The 18,057-nt window shown below is 37.9% G+C and overlaps 2 protein-coding genes and 1 non-coding gene across 4 annotated transcripts; all 3 read left to right on the top strand.

Annotated features, from left to right (window-relative positions):
• The first annotated feature begins 201 nt into the window (after positions 1-201).
• On the top strand, positions 202-1,896 carry LOC104233721 (probable transcription factor At3g04930). The gene has a single exon (XM_009787159.2). It carries the CDS (start codon positions 373-375, stop codon positions 1,627-1,629), a length of 1,257 nt encoding a protein of 418 aa, XP_009785461.1. The 5' UTR covers positions 202-372; the 3' UTR covers positions 1,630-1,896.
• Positions 1,897-7,484: 5,588 nt separating this feature from the next.
• On the top strand, positions 7,485-11,037 carry LOC104233723 (pre-mRNA cleavage factor Im 25 kDa subunit 1). 2 transcript variants are annotated; one of them, XM_009787160.2, is made up of 7 exons: positions 7,531-7,788; positions 7,920-7,965; positions 9,861-9,954; positions 10,042-10,106; positions 10,181-10,267; positions 10,388-10,498; positions 10,691-11,037. In XM_009787160.2, exons 1-7 carry the CDS (start codon positions 7,607-7,609, stop codon positions 10,763-10,765), a joined length of 660 nt encoding a protein of 219 aa, XP_009785462.1. In that variant the 5' UTR covers positions 7,531-7,606; the 3' UTR covers positions 10,766-11,037. The 2 variants fall into 2 exon arrangements, with proteins under 2 accessions (XP_009785463.1, XP_009785462.1); XM_009787161.2 differs by lacking the exon at positions 10,388-10,498 and having other exon boundaries at positions 7,485-7,788.
• LOC138874301 (U6 spliceosomal RNA) lies at positions 9,002-9,109 on the top strand. The gene has a single exon (XR_011401341.1). It is a non-coding gene; the product is annotated as a U6 spliceosomal RNA (small nuclear RNA).
• Positions 11,038-18,057: the final 7,020 nt, after the last annotated feature.

Genomic DNA, 18,057 nt, shown 5'->3' with positions numbered 1-18,057 from the left:
CCAAATGTAATATATTATTTTTCATCATTGAAAGTTATAATTAATAATGTAAACACAAGATAAAGAGTAAATTTTACAATTTTTATTTACTTGAGTAAAATAGTGGCTTGAAAGCTGAAACGCGAGTCACGTGAGGAACACGTGAGAGAAACAAGGTAACAGACCACGTGCGCACCACATCCCCGAGCTGGTGAACCGTTCAACCCAACCCAGTCTTACACGAAACCTCTCCCCGCTCGTGACTCCCTTTACTTTCGGCCTAACCGCTTTACATCTTGACCTTAGCCCTCACCCGAACCCTAATCGCCTCTCTAACCCCTACCCACCCCACTTTCCCTACCCCACCCCACCCACCCCTTTCAAGCTTCTCTAATGGCTTCCGTAGAAGATCAACACAACAACCAAGTCTACAACGATGACGATCTCGATGATGACGTTGTTGACGAAGAAGATGATGACGTCGACGTCGATGATGATGACGATGAGGATTCCACTTCCTCTCTTCCTGCTCCTACTCCTGCTCCTGTTGATCAACAAACGGTTACTATAGCCGTTGTTGGTGTCCCTGCGCAGCGGATCAACGAATTCGCCGCCGTTACTCCGCCTCCGACTGCCGCTACGATTGTGGAAGAAAAAAAGCCGTCAGCTATCGATGACTCTCGTAAGCTTTTTCAACGGCTGTGGACGGATGAAGATGAGATTGAATTGTTACAAGGGTTTCTGGAATACACGACACAGCGAGGTGGAATAAATTCGTCGTCGCATCATCATGATACGACTGCGTTTTATGACCAGATCAAAAGCAAGTTACAGCTGGATTTCAACAAAAATCAGCTAGTAGAGAAGCTGAGGAGGTTGAAGAAGAAATATCGGAATGTAATGAGCAAAATGGCATCTGGTAAAGACTTTGTCTTTAAAAGCTCTCATGATCAAGCTACTTTCGAAATCTCTCGAAAAATCTGGAGCAATGCGGTCCCCATTGTCGTCCGCGGCGGCGGTTCTGCAGCACCACCACCACCAGAAGATGGCGGATTTGACGATGAGGATTCTCACCTTAACCTTAACGCTAATTTCGTTGACCACAGCCATAACGGAATTGACATTAAAACTCCTAGGTCGAGGAAAAGGTCTAGAGGAGGAGCAGTTAAAGTTGAAGAAAAACACGGTTTTATTCAACACTACTATCTGCCATCTCCATCTGGTGGAGGGACAAATATGTCCTCTCCCGCACCCGCACCTGCACCTGCACCAGGGTTCACTCCCTTTCCAATGGCAGCCCCTCAGGCCACGGCCCCTCCCACGACCACAGCTGCAGTAGCAGCATCAGCTGCTGCTTCAATACCTAGTTTGATCGAGGAAACAGTGAGGAGCTGTTTATCACCCATTTTCAAGGAGTTGTTAAACAATGTGACTAATTTGAGTGGATCGAGAAGTTTTGGGTTTGGAATGGCATTGAGTCCAATCCCTTTAGGATTTGGCAGCAGCGGTGCAATGAACTCTGATATGATGGCTGACGAGAAATGGAGGAAGCAACAAATGCTAGAATTGGAAGTTTATTCGAGGAGATTAGAGCTTGTTCAAGATCAAATAAAAGCACAGTTGGAGGAACTGAGATCCATGAGCACTTAGACGATGGCCAAAGATGGTGGTTCCTTTTTATTTATACTCTTTAAATAATTGTAGTTGATGATATTACCAGATTGCTGAAGAAAATAGCTAATTGTTCTAGTTAGATAATTGTGAAGGCCTGTTAGATATTTAACTTTTGGTGGTTGAATAATTGAGTTCTATTTTTCTCTGTTCTTTGACAGGCTGCTTGTTTTCAAACTTAGTGCACATAGATGCACGACTCTTTGTATATGGGAATGGATTAATAGAGGCCACTTGTTGAGTTAATCTCGATTCTTGATCTCTCTGTTTAAAGTATATATTTCGGTGTACGCATTACCTTTCTGCAGTTGGTTGTCTGTGTTATCATTGCATTCCAAGAAAACAAATTTCCTTTATGTGGGGATTGTTGTTTCATCTTGATGTAAAATTAACAATTCTGTTAGTAATGAACGTCTTTCTGAAGTTCTGGTGATTATTTTGCTCAATAAATGGGCACTACTTAACCTATACGCCATGAGCAAAATCAAAAGCTCTAGATGTGATCTGCAGTTTGCTTCTATAGGCTCCATTACTACCAACGAGTTGGGAACAGTGATAAGATCACTCGGTCAAAATCCCACTGAAGCTGAACTACGGGATATGATCAACAAAGTTGATGCTGATCAGAATGGTACTATTGATTTTCCAGAGTTCTTGAATCTGATGGCACGGAAGATGAAGGTATAGGAATTCTAGCTATTTTAATATTATGTTGCAATTCGATATGGATTCCTAAAGCGCCCACGAAAGTGTGCTTTTTTGCATGGCTAGCAGCGAGGGGAGTGATTTTGACTGCTGAGAATCTGCGAAAGAGGGGAATTACACTTGTTAGTTGGTGCTATATGTGTAAAAGTTCGGGGGAAGAAGTTGATAATCTTTTGTTGCATTGCCCTGTATCCTTGACTTTGTGGAAGGTGATCCTGAACCTTTTTGGTGTTCAATGGGTGATGCCAAGCACGGTAAAGGAAATGTTATAGATCAACTTCCCGGATTTTTTTCATGGAGTTTGAAATGTAGCAGTGTGTGCTGGAGTTAGAATTTTAATGGAGTTTTGAACAGCCATAGTTCAAACTCCAGCATTTTTCCATGGAGTTTGATTCTGTGGACAATCCAAAACAATTTGATTCACTGAACCTTCAAAGTTGCCCTCCTCCTCCATGGAGTCATGTAACAGACCCTCCAAATCTTCCACTCAATTGCATGCCTAAATATTGGTAGTGAAAAAGCAACAAAATAGATATGTTTAAGAAGCCGAGAGGAGCCAGCAGATTCAAATTCTGTTATGCTGGTGCGCAAAGCAAGCACATGACGATCGCGTAAATCTTTGATCTGCATATCATTGACCATGTTGAACTTGAAATTTTGCTCATGGACAAGCTGGGATCAAAAGGTAAAAAGAGCACTCTAAGAAGTGTCATATTTCTACAATATTTTGAGAGGACCCCTACTGATATTGACTGGCCTATTGATAGGCTATAAGTAGGCTGTCCCACATTAAATCCTATAAATTTAAGCAGTAAGTAAGGAGCAACATAAATTGAATGAAAGCCATCAAAATCTTTCTATACTAACAGAATTCCTGAAAATTTAAATTAATGCGGCTTTCGTGGTGCAACGAGAAACAAATAAGCTAAAGACTTCATTTAATTTTTCAGAAGTAGAGATTTTTGTGGAGCTTGATTGATGCCTTTCAGTCATGAGGGATCAATTATCGTGGTAGATTCAGTCAATAACTGTGCAGTTGGGTTTTTGGTTGAAAATTAAGAGTAATGGAAACTGGTAAGAAGAAGAAAATAGGTCTTCCGCTTTTAGTTTAGAGGTATTTTGTCCAATTTGTTATTTAATGGTTGAGTTTATTTACTTTTAAAATTGTAGCTAAATCGTAATTGGCAATCAGAAAAATGACTACTCCATTAATTATAAAGTGGCAAATCACCATTGTTCAAGTTTTAAGAAGTGGGAAGGGGCGGATTTATAGGGAAAATTATGGGGCACGTGAACCTATGATTTTTTTGCAAAATTAGATATTTTATTTATTTATTTTTTAAAATTAATATAATATTAACTGTTGGCAGTTGACACTCATGCTTCAAGAAAGATGAATGGTGCACTTGGTTTAAGGTTGAGTTATTTACCAAGAAGAAGAGGTATCAAGTCCCACTTAATACGTTTTTTCCTTTTTTTTTTGGTAGTATACTAATGTATGTTGAAGGTAGGGTTATTTACCAAGAAGAAGAGGGATTAAGAATCAGTTAATACGGTTTTTTTCTTCTTTTTTTAATAGTATACTCATGTATTAAAAATTCTAAATCTGCCTATGAAAGTGGGTCTTGAATTTCGAAAATGAAAATTGAGTAATTGAAAAACCTCGGGAACATTGACAAATACAATATCCTTGCAAGCTTGAAAAAGTGAGTCTTACATTTTGTATAAGAAAATTGAGTTTAAATGAAGTAAGTGTTATTGGAAAAGCTTGAAAATATGGCATATAAGAAGATTGGCAGTTCAAACTTCAATTCTACATGGTCAAAAACATAGGCGTGATTGTCGAAAGTTTGGCCTTGGCAATTCCAAACTTCATGTGCATATATAGGAAGTTTAGCCTCGGCAAGCCAAACTTTAGGCTCGATTGTCAAATTTCATGTGTGATTGTCCGAAGTTTGCTTGCGCCAATAATATGTCAGCCTCACGTAGGTCGGTAAGTATTTATAAAATGACTAAACTTGAAAACATTTAAAAAATTTAACTACTCCCTCCGTCTTGTATTATATGTCGTGTTTCTTTTTTACACGCCCTTTAAGAAATATTAATTAGGAAAGGAATTAAACTATTTTATCCTTATTTATGTCTTAAGATATAATCTCTTTTCATTGAATATTTATTCTATTTATGTGTTATCTCTATCTTCAAGAACAATTATTATTAAGGGTAAAAAAGGAAAAAAATAATCAATTTTATCTTGAACTTCTAAAATAATAAATAATTTGAGATAATTATTTTTAGTAACCATGACTATTAATATGAGACGGAGGGAGTATAATATAGGCGAAATATATAAAGTGCATCTTTAAGTTGTCCCCAACGATCGTTTGAGCAACTTAACTTGGCATATGATCAAATAGACACCTCTACTTGGAAGAACTGTATCTCTTAAACCCATGACAAAATTTGTGTGTTACACTCAGATCTGATCGCGTGAATCTCTTTAAAATTAGCTATCTTTTTTTTGCTCTCTCCCTAAAATCAATATGGACTCCGCCTAATTCATACCTCTTTCTTCTCCGATTTTCCTCCACCATCCTCTGCCACAAACTATCTTCTCCACCTTCCACCTCCATGCTAGAAAAAAAGCAAATCAAGGACACAACTTTCATCACCACCACAATCAATGTCAACCACTAAACAAAATTACAAACGCAAAAATTATATATCTCCACCGTTACACCACCACAGAACCATTATCACTTCCTTTAATTTTCTTTATTGACCCCAAATCTGGAGAAAAAAAACTCATCTAAAACCTTCCAATTTCACCACAATTAGATCCGATAGTTGGTTTTTTACGGTGATAATATATCAATCAAGTGGGTTGGTACGATTTTTGATTTGGTTTTGAGAAGGAAAAAAAGAGTGAAGCAGGCTTTGGCAGTCGGCGGCGTAAGGGTTGATATACAACCAAATAATTGAGTTGGGGCTTCAAAGAGCAGCAAACTATGAGGCCATTGTAGAAAGGAAAGGCATCAAAGAGAATAAGAGCAGTAGTGAAAGCAAAGCAAAGAGGGTTTTAATGTGACAAAGCAGTGATTGCCTTTGCGAGAGAGGGGGAATGATTGGGAAGGAGAAATTAAACTTGTGAGAGAAATGATTGTTAAAGGTTAGAGCTTTTGTGGTTATTTTGGTTGTGTTACAATGGTGGAAGCGTCTATGATGTTAAAGGGAGAAGAAATACAACTTTTTTTTTTTGCTCGGAGGGAGAAAGGAGAGTCTTTTTCTTATTTTTTAATTAAATAAATACATGTATTTTTTAATATAAACTATAATATATTCAAGAAATACACATGTCATTCAATAATTTGTCAGATTGACATGTCATCAGCTAGTGTAACTCACACATGAGTCTTGTTGAATTCGAGTGTTTACCAGACACACCAGTATCTGTCTGGTCATATGCCAAGTTAAAGTGTTCAAATAATCGTTGGGGGCAACTTAAAGGGGCGTTTTATGTATTTCGCCTATAATATAACTTAAACGGTGGTCGCAAAGTTACCTTTGCACTTACCCTCATGAAAATTCCAATCTCTTGTCTTTCTAGAAGGCTATACTGCCACCTCATCATTTTTCCTCATCTAAAAAGTCGAGTTTATTATTCAAATGATTACTCAACTATCCCAAATTATCTGCTAAAGTCACTTTTTTTTATTTGTAACAACAAAGTCACTTAACTATGCATATAGCACTCAGAAGGCCACTCAACTAGATTTTCCAAATTTTTGATTGTCAAATACCTATTTTATTCTCTAATTAATCCATTTTTTAACTTTTTAATTATTATAATTTTTTCTCTTTTTAATCTATATTGTGGACTTATCTATAGAATAAATATATTTTATTTTATAAAATAAAAAATAAAAAATTAGTTTGTAGCTCATATAATGACGGAATAATAATATAATTGAGCATAATTTTCAAGAATATATAATGTATATTATAAAAATACCTTTATTTAAATAATTATTTTTATATTACATGCATGGAATATATGTTTTACAACCTTTATTTTCTTTCATTCTCAATTGTGTAAATAAATTATTGAATTTTTGTTGTTAATACTAAAATTATTATTACGAACAAATTATTCTAATTAATTTTTTACTATGCTCATTATTTTGTTATTCCAGTATTATATATGCTTAAATACTTTTTTCTTTTTTTTATTTATAAATAAAATTTATTTATTCTATAGGTAAGCCCATAATATAAATTAAAATGAAAAAGATTATAATATTAAAAAGTTAAAAAAACAAAAAGAAGATAAATATTTATAATTTAGAGGGTAAAATAGGTATTTGGAAATCCAAAATTTAGAAAATCTAGTTGAGTGACCTTCTGAGTGCTATGACTTATGAGCATAGTTAAGTGACTTTGTTGTTACAAAAGAAAGAAAAGTGACTTTAGCAGATAATTTGGGATAGTTGAATGACCATTTAAGTAAGGGGGAAATTCAAAAATAGTCATATTTACATGTGGTCATTCAAAAATAGCCACAGTTTCAAAAGTAATCGAAAATTTAGCCACTTTTCATGTAAAGATAAATCTGAACAAAAATATTATTCAAAATTCAAAAAATACTCCAGCATAATATACTGGAGATCCAGCATAAGTATACTGGAACTCCAATATATTATAATGGAGTTCCAGCATAAGTATACTAGAACTCTAGCATATTATAATGGAGTTCCAGCATAAGTATACTGGGAACTCCGGCATAATATACTGGAGTTCCAGTATAATATACCGGTCTAGTATAATATGTTAGAAGTTTATACACGGGTGTTCCAATCTTCATTATGTTATGCTGGAACTTTTCGCGTGTTGGAATTCCAGCATAATATGCTAGAAGTTCATACACAAGTGCACCAATCTCCAGTATATTATGTTGGACTGATCCCTATTACAACAAAATAATAACTATTTTTTAATAACGTTACAAATATTAGCTATTTTTAAATGACCCATTCGAAAACTGGTTAGCCCGTGCTATTATAACTTTTGAGTAATGGATTCCTAAAAAGTCTTTGCTACTTCAGCTTTCAGCCTCCGGCCCTCTCTGGAACAGCCACGTAACATTTTTCTTCTATAAGTAAGTCTGAAAATTACCACCTGTTCTTTCCCGTAGCTTCCTTTTCATACAACTTACACTTGTCTTTTGATCTCTCGCTTGTGCTTCGTCTCATCAATGGTTGATCATAGTTTCTCAACTGCTGAGGAAAACGGCGGTGTTTATGCAAGTGGTGGTGCTGTTAACAGCAGTAACGTATTGGATATTTACCCACTGAATCATTATTATTTTGGTTCAAAAGAGGCTCTTCGGTTTAAGGAAGAGACTTTAGCTGATCGCGTTCTACGCATGAAACTGAAGTATGTATTCTTATATGTATCCTTAGGTTATTTTGCTCTCTTTCTATGTATATGTTGTTTGAGGTACGTATATGTGTATTTTGGATTTGATTTTAATTTCTTCGTTTTGTTTACTGATCGTTTGGTTTCAGCTATGATACTCATGGACTCAGGACATGTGTACAGGCTGTGCTTTTGGTTAGTTTCTAATTCCTGTCTTTTCTCTTTTCCTTTTCCAGAATCACGAGTAGGTAGTGCTTCAACTGTTCGATGGAAAGACCACACAAGTTGTATCGTTTATGATTTAGTAGTATAGTACTAGGAGTTATTTTGCCTGCACGAATTCTTCATATTTAGTTGGGGTAGGATGCTGCTCAAAGAAAAAAAATTAACTTTTGTGAATTAGTTTTTGTAAAGGTATATCAGATAAGTTTATCAATAAATGTGTCAGTTTCAGAGATTTGGATAAAAAATATCTTCAATGACCTAAATCTTGACATGTAGGACTTATCCGTTATGAAAGTAGAAAAGATCTAACCATTAGCCGTCCTGTAACATGATCTAATCAGAGATCTGGTTCGGGGACCTGAATATGAAGCACCTTTAGATACTCGGGATTTTCAGATACTCTGAATCCAGATTAGTTATACCAGTAAGTTTCGGATACCTAATGGTTCCCACACAAGAAAAAGACAAAAGCATCTCGACTTCTAATTTACCATCCCAAAAAGTGTTAAAACCTCATTTTAGAAATAATTGAAGGTTTCAGTTGTTGCAGTTGCAGAGCCACAAAATCAGATACTGAAACCTTTCTAGTCTCATAACGCAGGGATGATAAGCATGATTTAGCCACCAGTGTTCTTAAAAGCCTGGTTCAGGCACGCTTAAGCCTTGAAGCTCAGTGCGACAAGGCTGGTTGTCAAAGCGGTACTTTAGTGCAAGCACTAAGGCGTTAAGGTGTGTGTCTCAATACCATGGAGATTTATCCTAAAGATGGAAGTATTAAAGATAAATATAGCTAGCAAAATCATGAATAGTGAAGAAATCATGATAGATCAGTATGTCAGCGATTGGAACTAAAGAGATTAGAAATTTAGAATAAATAGATATCATCTATCTAATGTAGAAACTTAAAATCGCAGTGTGCATGTAAATAATATATTTAAAGTTGATTTTGCATCTGGTTGACAGTTGACACCATTTTATTTTATATAATATTGCGACAAAGTTACTAGTTTACTGCTGAAGGGAACATCGGATAACCTTCGAACAATGCAGATAAGATTGGCATGGCCCCTGTGCAAGGATGACACATACAAATCAAGAAATGACCAAACTTTTCCAAAACAACACGTGGTGTTTAGCTTTAAAAGTTGTATTTCTTGATCCTTTACTTCTTTCTCCTCAGTGAGTAGATAACTTGAACTTTTTGGGTTCTCATTTTGGAATTGAGCTCCAACAGGGTTCTCCTGCTATTTCATTATATGATCATAGGTACCGGCCCTATAGCTTTGTTTAATATCCACAATCAAAAGCCTCCATGCTAAAGTTCTTTCAGGGGAACATAGTGACCTAAGATGTAAGTTCTGTCCCCGTCCTTTATTAAACAACTTGATACTGCAACTAAGCCTGGTTGGTAAAATAAAGTGCTGAATAAGTAGAGCCATCAGCATGCTGCAGCTAAAACCTGGTTGATTCATAGACTGCAGAATAAGTAGGGTCATCCAGACAGTTCAGCAGTCAGTTGTGCAGCTTTCCAGGCTCTAAGTCTGCGATGGTATTTAATTTCCTGTATCAGTAGTTAAAATCAAAACAGTACCACAGATTGGAGTTTCCAACATCTGTCCCAATAGTTCAAGTTCCATAATTGGTGCATGATTGTTAAGTGACTGGTCTCAATACTTATTCATGTGACTTCTCATGGATGGTCTTAATAAGGGGTGTGATTTCAATCCAAAACAACTTAAGCTGCCAAAAGGCTTTAGGTACTCTTCTGGCATTCAAAATGCCAATTACCCATCTAACTACATACTGCGTATGGAAGGGACTATTCTTTGTGGTCATTAGATGATATACAATACATTGTATTGCAGGTCGAGTTGTTCAAACATCCACATGTATTATTATTGCAAGTACGAAATTCCATTTTCAAGCTTCCAGGTGGTCGTGTTAGGCCTGGTGAATCAGGTAGGATGATTTCTTCTCTCATTTTGTCCAATTTGAAGCTGGAATTTTCACAGAGCTTGAAGGATTATCCTTGTTTACTTATCACAGAAATTGAATGTCTAAGACGTAAGCTCTCAAGTAAGCTATCCATGAGCGAAGATGACAGCTGGGAGGTCTGTCAACGTTTGACATAACGTTTTGAAGTTTTTTTGCTAAGCATCTTCTAAATCTTTCATTTGATGTGTAGGTAGGTGAATGCCTTGGGATGTGGTGGAGACCTGACTTTGAAACATTGATTTACCCGTTTATGCCACCTGATACAAAAAGGCCGAAGGTACTTGGTCATAACATTCTGAAATTTATCTCATTTGCTGTATTTCTTGAAGCCGTAGTCCTTCCCATTGTGGGAGTGCACAACACTCCTTTTAGTAAGGTTGACTTCCTTTCTTTATAGGAGTGCACAAAACTCTTTCTAGTGAGGTTGCACGAAAGTTGCAAATTCATTGTACCGAAGAACCTTAAGCTTCTTGCTGTCCCATTGTGCCAAGTTCATGAAAATTTCAAGGTATTGTACCTTAGGCAACATTCATGAATAAAAAAGTAATATGGTGATTGACTCAATCTGCTTTGCTTTTACCACAATGGACTGTTACTAATGAGTAGTGTTGTCTAGTGCCTTTTGTACCTTAAATGACCATATTTTGATGTTATACTTGAAGAGTTAAGAAGCTAATTCATTCAACGCCCTGTTCTGCAGACCTATGGACCAATAATTGCCGGAGTTCCACAACTGCTATCAAAGTTCTCCTACAATATGATGGATTATGTCTGACCGGTGCCACAGTACAAGTTAAAGACAAACAGGGTGTTCGATGCTATTCTCGTCCCAGCACGCTATTTTAAGTGCTAGGTTAAAGTTTAGAAACCCAATACAGTTGTCACTTTCACATGTATATATATACTATGAGGAGTGTGTGTAAGCGAAGTTAAGACATTCAGGTTTTTTTTTTGTCCTTCATCTGCAGTGTCTGTTTCTGCCTTTATATTTGTATTGCCACTTGTAGTGAGCAAAATAAATTTTTCACCAAATAGTTTAACTGATGACATCCTTGTGGTTTTGCGATTGTGGAAAAACAATCCTTTATAGGAAAATATTCTATTAGCGTTATGTAGCTTGCTTTACAATATAAATTTGGGTTCAAACAATTTGATAGTTGACGATTGATTTAATTCCACCTTGAGGCAAATTCGAACATAATTTCGAAACAGCAAGAAAATATAACAACAAGTGTCTTTACAAATCAAAATTCAACTATAAAATGTACCCATATTTATCAATTGAAGCGGGAAGTAGCAACTCAACAGTCAACAGGTAACTATGGTTGAATTAATCGATGTCTCGTACTCTGTTATGTCTCAATTTTATGTCAAGCTGTATAGTTGGAAATTTATTGTATCACTACGAATATTTAACGTGTCTAATAATTCATTGTGTGACACCCAACACATAATTTTTCACAAAAAGTTTCACACCATATAATTACTTTTAGTATGAACTTTGTTTGTACACCAAGTGAGCTCTATGTATTGTGGCCAGCGGCAGACCTATGCTATACCGAAAGAGGTCACCGGCACTCGTAAAATTCGGCAAAAAATTCACGTATACTGTATGGGTCAAAATCTGACTGTAGTGGTCGTCCCTAAGAGGAACGATAAGGGGTCGACCAAACTATAATCATGCCCGAGGGACAAGATAGCAAAGAGCACCTCGGCCATCGTCGGGGTCAAATTGTCGAAAGTATATATCATAGAACAAGCATTGTGTTCGATGAACGACGAAAGGTACAGTCATAAGAAAGTACGCCGGTCAAAGACCATTGGATAAAAGAGAAAATTGCTAAGATATATATGGGGAGTTGAGTCCAGATAGGGGGGATTCTGGCTGGCCATGAGGAAGGAATTAACAAGGGAAATCTCTCTCTCATCAACAGTTCCTTCTCTTCCCCTCCCTTGCTTCCATGATTGTGGTGCAAGTCTGTCTTATATGTAAGCTTATCACTCACATCTGATGTATGGTCATTATATCAAGAAATATTATACATTCACGTTCTTCTTCGATTTTCGTACTTTATATATTCGAATCTAGGATTAATTATGTTTGGCTAAGATTTACACTCTATATCTCTAGTAATTAGTTCGACAAAAGGGTTTTATACTTTTTTGGTCAAACAATTTGGCGCCGTCTGTGGGAATTTCTTAGCCAAATTTCTTAGTTTCCTTCAGATCTAAAATCAGCGAAATGTAACCACCCACTCGAAAGAGTAGTAAATAAACCTCGCATGCTAATCTAGATCAGGCTGCTATATAAAAGTAGAAGTTATAACCAATATCCATGTAAAACCCACATCTCGCCAGTAGCAATGGATTTAGCACGACATATGCACGTCCAAAATAGGATCATGGTCATCTAGTGTGACCACATCCCCATTTGACACATTCATCTTGTATATTAACCCATGTTCCCACCCCTTATGAGAGGACGACACTTGTTGCTTAGTCTTTTGAAAGGGTGGACATATCCTGCCTTACTTCTACATTTCCCCACACATCGGATGGTCCATGAACGAAGTATGGCATGTCTCCCTTGATGTGGGTACGAATTGAATGAGATTGGACCGGGACTCGATTGCAACACTGCAGCAAGTGAGGCGAGCCCAACCCGCGCAAAGACGCTGCTAAAAAAGAAGCTGAACACGGTCGCCGAATCTAAAACCACCATTCCATCAACCATTCAAAGACAAGGCAGAGAAAGCAACACTACAAAGCCGCCTCCTTTCGCCAACTCGTTGGATCGAGGTACGGAAAAATTCATTTTGGTTTACCCTCTGTTGTTGGTTTAAACAGGAACACGAGCACCGCACGGGGAAGTGAGCAAATAAGCATCCCAACTAGAAACAATGGAAGGAAAACTACTACCAAATAATTGAAACGCTGCCCACCTCAAATACCACAACTCCTGAAAGAGGATACCCCTCAAGTCGTACTCTCTCTCCATTACCCGAGTTTCGCCCCAATCGTGTTCTCGGAGAAGTTTTTAACGAGGCGACGAGGGGGATGTCCAGAAGTTCAAAGTATAATTCATCGCCCCGCCTGCCGATGACCTCTCTGGGCTGAACGATGAAGGGGCTAGATACATGGAAACTGCTCCAATATATATACGAAACGAACATGTATAGCATTCTCCAGTGAATGAAACAGAGCAACATTTTGTACTCTCTATCATAATATTCTCCAATGAAAGCAAGGTTAAGCAAATGGGGACTCACCAAGGAAACACACAAAAGCTAACTAGGACACACCCAGGAAATGCAGAGGTTAAGCAAAATTGGGACTCCCTCAGGGACACCCAATATTCTCCAGTAAAAACAAAACCGAGCACGCGAGGACTCACCCCGACGCACGCGTAAATAGTATGGCAACTTGTAAAAGTTCTCCAAAATCTACGACAATGAAACAATGGGTTAACATTTCGACCTTAACTCGAAATAACATCCCTACGGCCAAAGGCTCTCATCAAAAGAAGAATTCGACCTCGCTCGAATCATAATGGGTTAACATTTTGACCTTAACTCGAAATAATACCCCTACGACCAAAGGTCATCGCCAAAAGAAGAATTCGACCTCACTCGAATTACAACGGGTTAACATTTTGACCTTAACTCGAAATAACACCCCTATAGCCAAAGACCATCGCCAAAAGAAAAATTCAACCTCGCTCGAATTATAACGGGTTAACATTTTGACCTTAACTCGAAATAACACTCTTACGGCCAAAGGCCATTACCAAAAGAAGAATTCGACCTCGCTCGAATTACAACGGGTTAACATTTCGAATTTAACTCGAAATAACACCCCTACAGCCAAAGGCCATCGCCAAAAGAAGAATTCGACCTCGCTCGAATCACAATGGGTTAACATTTCGACCTTAACTCGAAATAACACCCCTACGGCCAAAGGCTATCGCCAAAAGAAGAATTCGACCACGCTCGAATTACAACGGGGTTAACATTTTGACCTTAAATCGAAATAACACCCCTATGGACAAAGGCCATCGCCAAAAGAAGAATTCGATATCACTTGAATTACAGCGGGTTAACATTTCGACTTTAACTCGAAATAACACCCCTACGGCCAAGGGCCATCACCAAAAGAAGAATTCGACCTCTCTCAAATTATAACGGGTTAACATTTCGACTTAACTCAAAATAACACCCATATGGCAAAGGGCCATCGCTAAAAGAAGAATTCAACCTCGCTCGAATTACAACGGGTTAATATTTTGACCTTAACTCGAAATAACACCCCTACGGCCAAAGGCCATCGCCAAAATAAGAATTTGACCTTGCTCGAATTACAACGGGTTAACATTTTGACCTTAACTCGAAATAACACCCATACGACCAAAGGACATCGCCAAAAGAAGAATTCAACCTCGCTCGAATTACTACGGGTTAACATTTCGACCTTAACTCGAAATAATACCCCTACGGCCAAAGGCCATTGCCAAAAGAAGAATTCGACCTCGCTCGAATTACAACGGGTTAACATTTCGGCCTTAACTCGAAATAACACCCATACGGCCAAAGACCATCGTCAAAAAGAAAAAAGTTCGAACTCGCGCAAATAAAAGTCAGAAAGTGACCTCGCTCTAGACGGCGACGCCAAGTTCGAACCCGCTCGAATACATATGAAAAAATTGACTTCACCTAAATTGGCAAGTCAGAAGTGAATCCCACTCGAATGGCCAAGACGAAACTGACTTCGCCCAAAATGGCGAATCCGAATTCAACCTCGTTTGAATCAAGGGTGATTCCGCCTAAAGCGACAAATCAGATGTCAATCTCAACCGAATACGCGAGTTCAAAGCAACTTCATTCGAACTCACACGATGAGACCCTACTCGATCCGATCGAGGTCGGATTCCCAAATCGAAAAATCAGGGACTCACCACGCAAAGATCCGAAGGTCTACACCAAAAACAAAAGATTTAACAAGCAAGGGGAAGGAAAAGAAAATCAAAGGATAATAAATAAAGCCAAATAATAACAATTATTTTAAGCTCGAATTCTTAACCCTGAACCAGTGGTTCTGGGTTACAGATCCCCAGCAGAGTCGCCAGAGCTGTCACACCTCCTTTTTACGCGCCCGCGGGGGCGCAGGGGAGTTTTTTCCAATTAAAGGACAATCGAAACGGGATTGGTTTAATTATTCAGAGTCGCCACTTGGGAGATTTAGGGTGTCCCAAGTCACCAATTTTAATCCCGAATCGAGGAAAAGAATGACTCTATATTATGGTCTGCGTACCAGAAATCCGGATAAGGAATTCTGTTAACCCGGGAGAAGGTGTTAGGCATTCCCGAGTTCCGTGGTTCTAGCACGGTCGCTCAACTGTTATATTCGGCTTGATTATCTGATTTTATACAAGTGTGAACTTATGTGCAAAATTTAACTTTTAACCGCTTTTATCATTTACTGTTTTTATCAAGAATTGCAACGTTGTGAAAATGTATCTCGAACCGCGTTACAATCAATGTACCCGTGGTCGTCGACACACTTTGACTCCGTTGAGATTTGGATTTGGGTCACATCAATGTGCACCCGAGTTTAAGGAAATTAAATTATTAAAGGCGCGCCTAAAGCGACTAGCGTATTTATTTTGGGTAGGACCGTGGAATTTTACTAAACGGTCCATCCCGAAGCCTAAACAATTTTTAAAGCAATATTTATTGAGGGCCCCGCAATTTGTATTTTTATTTGGCGAGGCTCACCTCGTTCTTTATTTCTAATGAATTTGCAACGTCATGGACATGCATCTCGAACCACGTCACAGTCAATGTACCCGTGATTAGAGAGGCATTTCGAATCCGTCGAGATTTGGATTTGGGTCACATAAATGTGCACCCGAGTTTAAGAAGGTAAAGTTTATTAAAGCGTATCCTAAAGAGACTAACGTGTTGTCATTTTAGGAAGGTTGTGAGATTTGCTAAACAACCCGTCCGGGAAACTAAATGCTTCAATGATTTACATTTAACAAGGGCCCCGCATCTGCGTGTTTTGTTTATTTTCATCGAGGCTCATCTCGTTCTTATTTTAAAAGGATATCCTATAGCAACTACGTTTCTTGTCGTGTTCGTCTCTATCAATTGAAAACGGTAGACAGTCCTAATTAATTACATGATTGCGAGTTTACTTATAACAGGATTTAAAATGCTTTTACAGAATAATAAAATGTGACTGCGATTATGGATAACTAGCCGAAAATTATGGGCCCAAACCTAGCTCATGCGAGATGGCCAGACTTAGGCCCCCTTTTTCGATATGGGCCTAACTGATTTGTTTCGATTTGGGCTCGGCCTTCATGAGATTGAGGCCTAGGACTGATTCTTTGTTCTGTGAAATGAGTTTATCAATTTATATGGGACAATCTGGCAAAAGGAGAAAGAATTTTAACTAAAGTGGATAGTTTTCCTATTTGGCTTACATTAGAGAATATATTACACCCTCAGACTAAGTCTAAAGGTACAACTTATTACACTGGGAATGTTTTTTTCACCTAACAGCACACATACATGACTAGCATGCATTAACCTGCATTGATACACTAAGCATGTAGGCTACTTCTATTATCCAAACAAAAATGTAACTACTATATACTACATGACATTTAACACAACAGTCCACGTGTATATAAACAATCTGCAGGTCCTCTCTTTTGCATTTATGTTCAAACTCTCAGTTACATTAGTGGTATCGATTGTGTACCTGGTAAGGAGGACAAAGAAGAAAGGAATGATCAGCTAAGCAATATGCAGTGAATACAGCAACAGCAGATAACACCAACAACACAGCAACAACAACCAGCCACAATGATGAAGCTCACAAGTGGTCGAGCAACAAACAAGCAGTCCCAGAAACAGAATGATGAACCAACAGAAAACCAGAGTATTCAATATAACAGCACCAGCAGTTCAACAATCACAAACAGCTCGGCAAATAACCAACAACAATTAGCAAAGACAGCTTGGCTAACTTGAACTCCTAAGCAGTTTTCAGACAGTGTTTTGTTACAATATTCTGAAATTTTCTTTTTGTTTTTTTTTTTCTTTCTCTCCAGACTCAAAAATGTCCAGCCTAAGACCCTTAAACTTCAGCCCCTGTTTTAGTTATCAAATGGCCTATTTATAGGCCAAATGCACCATTACAGCTGAGCTGCCCTGCCTGCCAATTGGCAGAATGCCCATACTCTTTTAAGCCCATGCTCAGCATGCTTGGTGTCAGCTCCCTTTATTCCCCACGCCTGGTTTTGTTTAATCCAGAATTATGGGCTCATTTGTTTATTCATTTTGAGCCCCCATACCCTTGTGTCTTGTTCCCCCATTGGTATTAGTTTAATCCTAAGTTAGTACCCTTTTTGTCAGCTCACTTAAACTAATTACTTCTGTTCTTTTTAAACACCCCAGAATACCCCCGTTAACCTTGATTATTACTGCCCCTGCCTATTGCAGCATTAGGGCATTTTTGCACTGATGAAAACTCGAACTCAGGACTGCCTAGACTGAACCCTTTTAGTCATTTTTATAATGCCAACAGACCATTTCAAACATTACTAGGTCATCCAGCCAGTGTCCGAGTTTAATTAGTTATGTGAAACTCCTAGCTCCTTCGATCCATTAGTTATAGAAAACTAATCGACGACATTTATCGAGTCGACTATACTAATTATAGCAGGTAATAATCAGTCGCTCATATAAACAACACGTTCGGGGACCTAAAGGGTATCAGACAACTTTTATTAAATTACTGGGCCTATATGAATTAGTTCCTTTGACGATTAATCTAACTGACGATCATGTTTATCACAGAGTGTATTCAGAACAAACAGAAGACAATCGACCAAATAAAGGGTCTTTAACAGAGATGAAAGAAATCTGGAAGAAGTAACAAAATAACAAACAACACAAAGAGATATGCTGACAACTTATTTGGAAATAAAACAAAAGAACGGAAAACTTACCAAAATGTTTAAACCAAACAGACCCAAATCAAACTCGACTTCGAACCTTT

Source organism: Nicotiana sylvestris, chromosome 7, assembly GCF_000393655.2.
Source record: "Nicotiana sylvestris chromosome 7, ASM39365v2, whole genome shotgun sequence".
NCBI classification, from domain to species: Eukaryota; Viridiplantae; Streptophyta; class Magnoliopsida; order Solanales; family Solanaceae; genus Nicotiana; species Nicotiana sylvestris.
The sequence above is the reverse complement of the archived record's forward strand: the minus strand, read 5'-3'. Positions and strand labels throughout refer to the sequence as shown.

Excerpts from the sequence above, each read along its gene's own strand:
- LOC104233723 (XM_009787160.2), top strand. The coding sequence starts at position 7,607 with ATGGTTGATCATAGTTTCTCAACTGCTGAGGAAAACGGCGGTGTTTAT. Across the intron at positions 7,966-9,860 it reads GTGTACAGGCTGTGCTTTTG|GTCGAGTTGTTCAAACATCC; the intron begins GTTAGTTTCTAA and ends ATTGTATTGCAG. Across the intron at positions 9,955-10,041 it reads TGTTAGGCCTGGTGAATCAG|AAATTGAATGTCTAAGACGT; the intron begins GTAGGATGATTT and ends TACTTATCACAG.
- LOC104233721 (XM_009787159.2), top strand. The coding sequence starts at position 373 with ATGGCTTCCGTAGAAGATCAACACAACAACCAAGTCTACAACGATGAC.